Here is a 12,225-nt window from a genome sequence, read left to right as displayed (position 1 = left end):
AATTGGTAAAAAAAATCATATAAAAATATCGTACATGAAAGTGATTCATGCTGATTGACCTTATTAAATATAATCATGCCATTTTAAAGAAGCTACTGAAGCAGCTGTATTATTTCTGGCTAGTGTAGGCTATATGTTCTTTGGCTGAGTAGTTAATTCGTTTTTTTTTACCACACTTCAGTGATGGGTGCATAATAGCAGCATTAAGTAGCACGATTGAGTTGCCCTTTTTATTTTTTACCACATATACCAAACAATCTGTAAATTAATCATGTAGTTTTTGCTTACCGGCTCTATTGGCCAATGCTCTGTCGGCAGGCTCAAGAAGAAGTCCCAGTCTCTGGACGTGACCATGCAGGCCTTCACCAACCCCGCCGTGCTGAACCCAGCAGGCCGCTCTGGCTCCCCACCGGCCCGCCTACCCTCCACCTCGTCAGCTAGTGGCAGCGTGGCACCCCCGGTTCCTAGCGCCGCCAAGCCCAGGCAGGGCTCTGCCGCGGAGGAGGAGCAGAACAACACGGCCAACTCGCAGAAGCGCTCCTTCCGCAGAGCCGAGCTGCGTCGCTTCTACACCATCGGTACGCCGCACCTCCGATTTGCACGGTTGGCTACGTACGGTGCGAAAGAGGTTCTACATACATATGCTGCCCATTTGCATGTGCCAAATGGTGCCGTGGTGGCTAAATGTTCACTACCTCGCCCGGGATACAGGAGGTCGTGGGTTCGATCCCGGCGCCTGTATATTTGGAGTTTGCATGTTCTCCCTGTGGTCGCGTAGATTTTACCTCCAAGTCCTCCAGTTTTTCTGTCCACATTTAGAATCAACATGCGTTTAGAGTATTTGGCTGCTATAAGTTTCCACATGATGAGGAGCCACTTTTCTTGAGCTTTCATTTATGGCCAGGTCGCTTCTGAAAAAGAGCTATATAGTTCAGTGGACTTTACCTGGTAAAATAAAAAAAATTGTTGAGTTGTAAACCGTGCTGGTAAAACCAGTGATGAGGAAGTGGGGGTGGTGGCTGATGCTGTGGCCCAGCAGTAGCACGCTTGTTGCAGAGGTTCGCGGTTCTATTCCAGTGGTTGTACTGGTTAATACTGCGATTGTATCACGAGCAATATTTTTAAAGATTCCGTAACGTATTTTTAAATAGAGTAGGGCCACTGTGTGTCGCGGCATCAGAGCGTGCTAAAGTACTCAATGCTTAGTTGGGAAGCCACATAGCAACATTGCCGCTTACTTGCAGCTTAATGCTCATTTGCTGTCTGGTGCTGCATTCACCTTGTACCTCAAGTGGACAGCTGCCACTGGTCGGTCTCCTGCTGCAAGTTACGTCCTTGTACTGCGTGGGAGGCGCGGGTTCAATATTGAGTGATTTTGACAGTGTGATTCTTGTAAAGAGTGCGTTATTTTTTATCACGTCATTTTCATAAAAAATCGTCAACGCCATCATATTCCGCACCTCCGATTAGCATGGTTGGCTTGGTATGGGGTGAAAGAAGATCAACATACATATGTACATATTCGACAATGCGGTCATCACCACAATCGTCGATGCTGAGCTTGCTTTTTGGGTGTAGCTTTGGCGTCGCTGTTGAGTACGCAGATGGTGCAACGACGACGATGCCCACGGGTCACAGGAACCCAGGTGTTGAGCTACAAAGGGGGGGGGAGGAGGAAATTGGACACTATAATTATAGGGCACTATAATTGCACATCTTGCAACTTGAACCTCCTTCCAAAACATCTATTTTCAACCATTTCAAGGCCCTGCTAAAAATCTAGCCAAGGGGACCGAAGTGGTAAGCTGTCCCTGTGCGGCACCAGGATTTATTTCCAATTGAGTAATTTGCAAGTGATTGATCAAATTTGGCAAATATGGGCCATGACACCTGGACATATGGCCTTCTCTTTTATCAATAATATAATTCCTTACACCCGGGCCCCATGCCAAACAAGCTACGCCACTGTGGTAAAGGTCTCCACAAGTTGCTATTATTATTGCTTTGATTTATGACTGAGTTGTGCAAACAATGTCATTCATTGTAGCAGTGTTTTTTACATGCATTTCCCAAGGATGACTGATATCTCAGATTTGTCATCCATATGCAGTCTCCCTTTGTCACTTCCAATTAAAACAGTTACCTATCCACTCTATTAAGAACATGTTCCTGTTTTGGTCTATTTGACTTGAGAAAATTGTCGTTTGCTCCTCACCCATTGCTGCTTACGTGCGAAAGGAGAAATGTAACTTAAAACTTTCAATTCTGCAATGCTATTTATTCCACTAAATGTGTCTTACTTAGGTCTTCCCTGTTTCAACTTTACCTTCAATGCTTAGACTAATTTAACAGATGTACCCATTTCTGGATGGTTACTAAAAGAATGAAACCTTATTATTCGTGTTTACCAACGGAAAGACTTGGAGAGTCGCAACTTTTTCAGGAGAGCCCTGTTTTTACGGTCATGCTGCCATGGGTAGTCTCAATGCAGTAATTTGCATGCATTTTTTTCCAGAATTGAGATGTTTGGCCAATACCAAATAAATTTGAAAGATTATTTTTGCGATATAGATCTTACTCTAGATATTATTCGAGTATCATTATGTCTGCAAGCGCATCCCTTGATAGGTCGTTTTGTGCCACACAGCTGCCTGCTAGTTTGAAAATCGCTGGCCCAAACGCTTTATGGCTGAGGCAGGGCATAACATCGATGGAGGACAAAGCACTCCGTTCTGAACTCCAGTACATTGCTGCCATCCCCACGTTATCCAAAAGGTTCTTGCCCTTGAGCAACAGTTCTAGATTTGAAGCTTTCGTGACTGCAAGGATTCATATTCTTAGGTTTTTTCGGTAAAGTCACGTAGGTAAAACATTAAAATTAATAAAAGTAAAATAAAATAAAAATCACGACGTTTCGAAGGCAACACAAGCTTCTGTCTTCAGGTGGAACCGTCACAGCCACGACAGCTGTATCAAGTAAATGAGAGATTGCAAGAGCTACCACTCCGTATGAGCAACAGATTTGCAAGCGAGAGCCCACCTTTCCTTTGTAACAGTTTTTCAGGAAGCTTTTCAACGCTTCGAGACCAAGCAATGCAGCACGTCTCCTCTAACTCTGTGCGTGCACTTTGCCATGTCTGTTCAGAATACAATATCCGTTCCCAACAGTAGCATGTGCAGTTGCAAAAGCAACTACAAATGTTTCAGCAACAGAGATGGAATGGTCCATAACAAACCACCGATTTATTATTGATGTGTAAGCTTGCGATACGTGCATTGAATTGCATGTGCATGAATCGATGTATTTCCATTCATATGCGTTTATATAATCGGTTCATGTTGTCCCTGGAGTTGCTCGAGGTGTTACCATTGACCGCAGCGTTGAATCGCACTGTCTTAGTGAATTGCAATCCGGACTCGTGACAATTTGTCAAATTGCTGGGGAATGAGGGAACGCTACAACCGATTTAAGCAAGTACCAACTCTTTTTTGGTTGTCACGTGTTGTTCTACTGTATTTATGATTGTTATTTATTTATTAGGTATTCAAACATACATCTTCGAGTTTTATTTTAACGAATTGTACTAAATATTGAAATCCTATCACATGCTTTCTCAATGTAATGGTTATATTGTGGTTCGTTGTGTACAAATGAAAGCTAACAAAGATTTATTTCTTCTGAGCCACTGAAGTAAACGCTTTATTTTGCCCATATATTGTATCTGCAGGTCATGCAAATCAATTGGCACACGTTTGTAATTAATTGCTAGAATGCATTTACTATATTTAAAAAGTGCAAATCTAGTAAGTAATTTGGCCTCATACATAGTAGATGGGCATTGTGTATGCATTGTGTCAGGGCGTTTTGAAAAAGAAAATGTTTCCTAAAGAGTGGTTGAATGTGGTTATTTATTTCTGCCATGCCAATAATTTTCAATCAAAGTGGCATCCGCCCATTGTATAAGCACTTCCAATCTGTTAAGAAAGTATTGATAGTTTTATTGCAGAGACTGTGAAAACAATGTAAAACATTATTACAAATTACATTTAGTGTGCCTTGAGTTACCTCTCCAAATCAAGTAGTGACTTTTGCTTAAATATAATTACTGTCTGGAAATATTACAAAGCTCAAAACGGCCTTGATTCTCAGTACCTGCATACCCGTCTGGGCCCCCCCCCCCAGACGTCTGCTAGATATTTATACCTTGCACTCCTCAGGCCAGGACTTGCTATCTCAGCCTACAATTTAGCATTCTACGCTGGACGATAGGGCCTTCTCGTGTGTGGCGCCTAAGATCTAGAACTCTCTTCCGGCCCTTAGATTTGCCCCGAGCGCCGAACGGTTCAGAAAACTCTGCAATAATTATTTTTTCGCTTTTAGCTTTTCCTTGTGTGGTGTGTGTCCTCATTTTGAGATTTTTTTTCTCTGTCTTGATTTTATAGGTAGGACAACCTTCGTTTAATTCATGCTGTAAAGTATTGCGATGTCCTCTTTATTGAGGGTGAGTTTTTACTCAAAAAATTATTTGAATTAATGCATTGTAAATTACTAAACGTTGAAATAGCATAACGCTGCCAACGTCATTGTTATGCAAAACAATCTAAAAAATCAAGGACTGGAAATTTTTTTGCAATGGAAATTTTGAACCTACATTATTTTTGATTTTGTTAGTAAATAGTTGCTCAAGCGGTTATCTGAATATTCACATGCTGCAGAGACGAGAGAGCTTGCAATTAATATAACTGTAAAAAATCCTTTTGGCGTGTATTATGGTGTGACAATGGTAAGGATATTCAATTTATATATCTTTTTAAAATGGCAGTCATCCAAGAGGTATTTTCAAATGTGAGAATGTCAGTAAGTGCAAAAAGTGCCAGGTGAAGCCAAAAAGTCCAGACAAAAAGTCGCTGGACATTCCACGATGACCAAAGAACTGTTCATATAGCTGATAGAATGTCTCCGTTTTATAGTGTTCAATTGACACCACAGGTAGGACAAATCTGGGAACATTTTAATGGTGCATTTTACTGTACGTTTCATGATTAATAGCGAGGAAGCTTACAGTTCATTTCCTGAGACGAATAACAAGTCTAGTGATATTCAGCAAGATGTAGATTCTCGAGTATTGTTGAGGGTAATGCACATCCTGATTAACACTGTTTTTTTTTTGTAATAGCATGACAGTTACACTAATCAGCGATAAACAAATGGCACACTGCAGTATAGAGACCATTGTTGTATGAGTATGCAGAGTGAATGTCATCTTAGTGTAGTCATTTTTTTAAAACAATTTTTTAATGTATAAAAGGCTGTGTCGGTGTGTTTAGGAGACTTCACAAAATATTCTGCAACGTGTTGGTGCTCCTTTGGAATCTAATTTGTGCATCACCCTGCCACTTACGTGCTCTATGTTTCCGAGATTTTTCCACTAGATGGCAATGTATCACATGATAAAATACTGTATATTGACACCCTTACTCAACTGCACAGTAGAATAGCAGCAAGATGTGAGAGGGGAGTTTATCCTCTGCTGGTGTGAAGACAGCTTCACTCACAATATTCGCTTGTTTATTATGGCAACGGAAAGTGTTACACCAGTTCATGCTTCAACTTCAGCCGACATTATTCGCGTTGGGAAATTAGTTTGGAGTTACGAGTGAGTAGGAATTACGGACATATCAGCAGAGAAGTCATATAGTGGGATAGTGGTTATTCAATAACACCATCATTAGCTGATTATCATCTATCCACTGCTAGATAAAGGCCTCCCTGCACCATGATCATTCCTTAAAGGTCCGATTAGTTTTTGACACAGTCCACATGCATGTTCTATGTTGCGGTGATCACATTCGTGTGTCCTGTTCTGAAATTATTATATTAGAATTCATAAAATTAAATACAATATGTTTGGAGGATGAGTACATGTTTATCATGTTTAACTATCCAAGTATAAGTTTATAGGTAAAAATCGCTGTGATAAAAAAAATGTGGTTAACTAACATTTGGGTAACTTCTTCTTGGTTCTTTCGGTAAAGTCACGTAGAATGGAAATAATAAAATAATAAAAATAAAACATCATAAAATAATTCTCACGACGTTTCGGCCACAACGCAAGCAGCCGTCCTCAGGTGAAGAACAGTTCTGTCGAGAAGACAGTCTGAATGAAACAGCCCCAGGCTTGGAGCGTCTATTTAAGCTGGGTTGGAGGGGGAAGAGCACCTTGACAAAATAATTTGCATATCAAGAGGAATTTAGCATATTTATGGGAAATGCAGATATGCGATTAGTACTACTTTTGAAATGCAGATATGGGATTAGTACTACTTGTGAAATACGTGACTTTACACGAAAGCTTTAAATCGAAATTTGGGTAACTTATTATGACGTACAAACGTTGTTTCTTTTTTATTTAAATGTATGTATAACGAAAGCGATGTGATGGAGCAACATTTTACCTTAACATTAATATATACCACGGAGCTTTCCAAAACGTTTGAACTTTAAGTCATGCTGATTACATAGCACTGCCTGAACGAATGTGTGCTAAGCTGTAAATCGGATAGCTTTGAGTATGTTTTGGCAGGCTATCAACAGATCCAGTAGCCAACCCTCTCTCTCTCTATTGCACGTTTAACAGTATTTTCATGCAGCGAGCGATTGGCTCCATGTTTGCATGCAATTTAGGATTCGTGTGTATGTCAAAGGACTCGGATCTTTACCTAGCATGCACACGGACAAAAGTGGATGGTCAGCCACAAAGGTGTATCCTGGATAATGTTGCATTGTGCTTTTCTGCATGTTTGTGCCTATTGCAGTTTGTAATTATTTTACACACCGTATGGTTGTGTTGTTATGAGCATTATTAAATGCAATGACTTTGAAATCGGCTCTAACCATTTAGCCATGTTTTGATATTGAATGATAAACTGCTCGCTGTTGCGGATAGATCACTCAACCGTTGTGTTGAACTGTATGGGATAGTGTCTGCCATTCTCCAATCAAATAAGGCTGGTACCCTGACCGTTTGCTCTTGCAGAGATGTGTGCGAGTGTCAGTTCGAGTTACTGTGAGTGCAATCGATGTGCTCGCATCTTCATGGAACAAAGATGACAAGAAGGCAAAAATCCCGCTGTTTCATAATGCACAAACACACTTTCCTAACAAAAAAGAACTGTTTGTGCAGTTCGCTGTAACCTTGGCATAGAGTACATTCCTGAAACAGACCACATTGAACTCATACCTATTTCAACTTGAGACCTCGGTACTTGACAATGAACCTAATTTTTATTTCATTTAAATTGTTTTCAAGTTGTTGGATTAATCACTTAGGTGTTCCATTAAATATTTTACACGAGCATACGTTTTAATGTGATGATATGTAAACATTTATACAGCACACACCTACATTTAATGTTTTGTACATTTGCTTTGTATTTAACTTCAAAGAAACAATTACCGAATGCAATAAATGTATATTTAAATATCAAAGTCTACCTTTGTAGATAAAGGGCAATTTGGAACCTTGTTATTTTGGAATATGAGATTGAATGTGTGCTTGAGACCCAGAGTCTGACACGATTCGCAAGGCCCTCTGACCTTCCAGCTGAAATTCTCTTTGGGAGTCCCATACGAGTCAGTGCCACTTCTGTGCTTTGAGCTTAACAACCATTCACCTGAGTGACTTTTCAATTCCTAACAGAATTACATCTCTCTCTCTCTCTACTGTGTACCTTGGAGCCAAATACAGTGCATTGCTTTTCATAACACAGTATCTACAAATGTCCCCTTTTTCATTGAAACAGGGCGTCTAAATATTCGTGCAATATATGCTTTCTTACATGACGCAAGTTCTTATTTAAATGACTTGCAATCTATAGACAATTGATCAATCTGAGAATTGCTTTTCCACATTGTAAATATCTCCGTGGGCAAAAGTTAATTTCTCTTTTTTTCACTGTCATCCATTATTTCTCTGAGATTCCAGCTCTATTCCTCCATGCAGATGTGCTTCTCAAGTGAAAGCCTTAAACCGAGCAACTTGAGCCCATTGTGTGCACCACTGAATCAGTATCTGCAAGTTCATCTCAAGACACGTCTTTGGGGGCCTGCAGCTGTTCTTCGTTTTCATGTGCTCAGCATGTTCCATATTGATCCTTGTGGCAAAACCAATTACCTAAAACCAATAACTTGATATCTTGAGTGTGTAAGTGGCAGTTAAAATGTAACACTCTCTATAAGTAAGCACTTTGAATTAGCCTGGTCAGCTTTGCACCTCCGACATCTCTGCGAGAGGCAAATTGACTCCTGATGAAGGTGCCTACCAGTAGGTGGTAGCAGAGCTTAAATAAAATTAAAATAAACATTCAACACTGTACATGCCGCTGTACATGATACATTTGTTGGCATCCGCTTTAAGTAACGTTGCATTTTTATTTTCTTGGTTCTTTCGGTAAAGTCACGTAGAAGGGAAATAATAAACGTCGTGAGAATTTTATTGTTTTATTTTTATTATTTTATTATTTCCCTTCTACGTGACTTTACAGAAAGAACCAAGAATATGAATCCCTGCAGTCACGAAAGCTTTCAATCGAAATTTAACGTTGCATTATTTAGACTGTGTAAAGGAGGCTGGTTTCTGCATGACTGAGTCTGCTGAATGTGCCCTGACACATGGCAGACTGCTCGTTTAAAGAAGCTTTGTCTCTCTCTGTGTGGAATTGACTTTATATCAAGGGCATAAGACATGCACAAACTAAGTTGTTTGCCTCTGTCACTGCATGAGCAATGAGCATACAAATTTAGCTTGTTGACCTTTTCCCACACCTCCTGATTAGCACAGCTGGTTACATACGGTGTGAACGAAGTACAACATACACACAAATGCAACATTGTTTCATGCACATAAACAATGTACACACATTAGCTGATTCTACAAAACGAGATTATATGCTTTTGGTGCCTAGCCTGGAATCACGATTCTAACCTTAGAATATAATACGACTCTTAATTAATTGTGGATTGGCAAAATTTGAGGGATGGCCGGGCTGTGTGGCATTGAGATAATTGTGGTCTCTATCAGCTGGCTGATATCGACCACAATTGCCATTAAAACGTGTTCGATAGGCATCTGCCATACGATTACAGCCAACTGGTATCAATCAGAATCACCATGAGAAAAGCAATCGATATCCAGTCCACAGAAATCGCACGATTCCACCCTGATTCTAGTTTGGCATTCAGAAAAATGGGAGGCCCCATGGGACCTAGATGAAATCGTGGAATTGCAAAAGCAACCGATGTCCTAATCCCACGTAATAAATTCCCAAAGAGGTTCTGGTTGCTACTGGCCAGCTGGTATTGGGGTCAACCAACTGGACTACCACCGTGGCCACTGAGCCTATCACTGAAACCTCCAGGACTACCATTGGGACTACCAGGACCCAGCGAGTTTATCACTCACATCACTAGAACCACTGAAATTACGGCAAGAACAATAATAACTGGCACCACGACCACCAGGACTTCCATTCGGACCACTGGGACTTCCACTTTCATTTCTGGGACCACTTGACTACCGCCATTGAGAACAATTATATGTAATGTATACTGGAGCCAGAACGAAGTATTTTTGAAAATCAATTAATGATCAAAACAATGCAATCATCAAATTGCTAATCCGAAAATGTATTGGCACCACAGTGGCAAAATGTTAACTACCTCAACTGGTATACTGGAGGTCGTGGGGTCGATCCTGACCATGACACCTGTATATTTGGAGTTTTGCATGTTCTCCCTGTGGTTATGTGGCCTTTTTTCCAGGTCTTCCAGTTTTTTTCCTCCATACTTATAAACACGTGTTTAGATTATTTGGCTGATATACGTGTCCACATGATAAGCCACTTAATTGAACAATCATTTGTGGCCAGGTTGCTTCTGAAAGAGAGCTAGATAGCTCAGTCGACTTTACCTGGGTAAAATACAAATTGTAGTAAATAGATTGTAAATGTGAAGTCTCCAACTCTTATCCACTCTGATAGAGGTTTTTTGGGTTAGATCGCTTAAATATATAAATGTGTCGTTAAACCCGCCACCACCCGACACAGCCAATTAGTAAGGTTTGTTATGTAAACAGAATATACCAATTCGTCACTAGTACAGGACACCGGTGTGTTGGAGAGCCAAGCCACAAAATTTACAATCTGAGTACGACGTTTCGCCAGTAATTACAACTAGCTTCATCAGGCGACAGCCAGATTTGTGGAGAAGTCCACCTGTTTCGTTCCTTATATAGAGGCGTAGATGGGGTGACCACGCTTCTGCGCTCTTAAGTCAACGTACATTATGCATACGCATTATGCGGGCCCATCAATTTACGCGATCTAACCCAAAAAACCTCTTATGGATGATATTGGTCGCGAAAGCCTACGTGTTAATTTTATCCACTTTCTTTGACCTCTCTATTTGTGTGCTATGAAGAAGGGCCATGACCATAAACGTTGACTAACTAAAGATTCTGATGCTGTATAATAGACTGGAGGAATCCGATGAGCTATGAAGCTCTTTTTCACAGCAAACAATACACAAAAACCACGATATGGGAGCAAAATATAGAAAAAGGTAAGCAAGTCGCATCATATAAATAAATAATAAACCCATCAATGATTGTAAATCTGATTCATCAAGCTTGGACAAGGCAGCAAATACAACAACAAAACAGTCCCAGACCACACCAAGGTAACACAATCGCTCAATAAAATGGCACATTAACATTGAACTATCGATACACATGTAAGGATCAAAGGATCAAAGTTACAAATCATAAAAGTGGAGGTGGTACAAGATAGGACAAAAAAATGCACCAGTGCACAAAAGACATACAGTTCAATAATGTACACATGAGATACAGATGAGGACGACATGAGGGTCATACTCGCCTCTCAATCCTGACCAAATATTGTCAGTCCATGTGCAGGGAGAATTTTTGGAGGAAAAAAAATCCAAGGGGAATGAGTTATTAATTTTGATAATAGGGTTTTTCCCTTTTTCTGGCAACAAAACCGGTGTTAAGATGTTAAAACACAAAACTGAAACCTTTTACAAGGAATCACGTCCGCATTAACCACAATGCTTGTGGTCAGAATGCAAAAAAAACATACTCTGATAATATATGCATTGTCCTTGAAACTGATTGGTCCACACCAGAGACAGCTTTCTTTTGAGCCTCGTCTCAAACGGTGTTAGACCAGAGGACGCCAAAAGGCGTACAGCTCAAAGACAATGCACTATCAGAGTAATGAGAGCTTGGGGTGAGCATCTACATCATGGGACCTCCTTTGCCAGTACCAAAATATGATAATAGGGTTTTCCTATTAGGTTTTAATAGGAAAACCTTATTATCATGAGAGGCGAGTATGACCCTCATGCCAGTACCAAAATATGATAATAGGGTTTTCCTATTAGGTTTTAATAGGAAAACCTTATTATCATATTTTGGTACTGGCATGAGGGTCATACTCGCCTCTCATGATAATAAGGTTTTCCTATTAAAACCTAATAGGAAAACCCTATTATCATATATAAATATGATAATAGGGTTTTCCTATTAGGTTTTAATAGGAAAACCTTATTATCATATTTTGGTACTGGCAAAGGAGATCCCATGATGTTATTAATTTTTGTGTGATTTGATACGTATATCATGAGCAAAGTAATACGTTTTAGTCGATACATCGATACATCATCACATGCCTAGTCTTTATGCAAACCTTAGCAAATCAGTGGAACAACTGTGCCCTGTTGCAGCCTACTTTTGTGGTGTCATCCTTCTGCCAATTCTTCTGATGTCAAGCCTAAATGCCAGCCATGCCATGTCACCCACCTCCTTTGCTCTCAAACAACCTGTTAGGTTCGCCCTCTTTCTCACTTCTGTTCTCAAAATAGCATTGGGTGATCCAGCTGACTGCTGCTTGCCTATGCAATCTGGCAAAGAATTACGTATTTCATGCAGTGTCTCCATATCAAGATTTTTTTTTGCTTTAAAGTGTAAGTCACAAGTCTGCAAGGCTGTCTTGGTTCATTTGCACCGTCTATTAAAACAACAAAGCATTTGACTTGTTATGCAGTGCAATATCGAGGACATTACGTTATTTTCCAAAATTTTAGTCCAATGACAAAAACAGTTCATCTGGAATATTAAAATGTGACAAATTCATGCAAGTGGCATG

At 40.1% G+C, this 12,225-nt stretch overlaps 1 protein-coding gene across 6 annotated transcripts in view; it reads left to right on the top strand.

Moving 5' to 3' along the window:
• LOC144717860 (oxidation resistance protein 1-like) overlaps positions 1-12,225 on the top strand; it is a 117,322-nt gene that overhangs the window by 64,976 nt on the left and 40,121 nt on the right. For all 6 annotated transcript variants that reach the window (XM_078593583.1, XM_078593577.1, XM_078593579.1 and 3 more), the window contains one exon: positions 319-578. In XM_078593583.1, coding sequence (XP_078449709.1) covers positions 319-578 — 260 coding nt within the window. The remainder of the gene's footprint in view (positions 1-318; positions 579-12,225) is intronic.

Source organism: Lampetra planeri, chromosome 4 (genome assembly GCF_965212315.1).
Source record: "Lampetra planeri chromosome 4, kcLamPlan1.2.h2, whole genome shotgun sequence".
Lineage (NCBI taxonomy): Eukaryota > Metazoa > Chordata > Hyperoartia > Petromyzontiformes > Petromyzontidae > Lampetra > Lampetra planeri.
The sequence above is the reverse complement of the archived record's forward strand: the minus strand, read 5'-3'. Positions and strand labels throughout refer to the sequence as shown.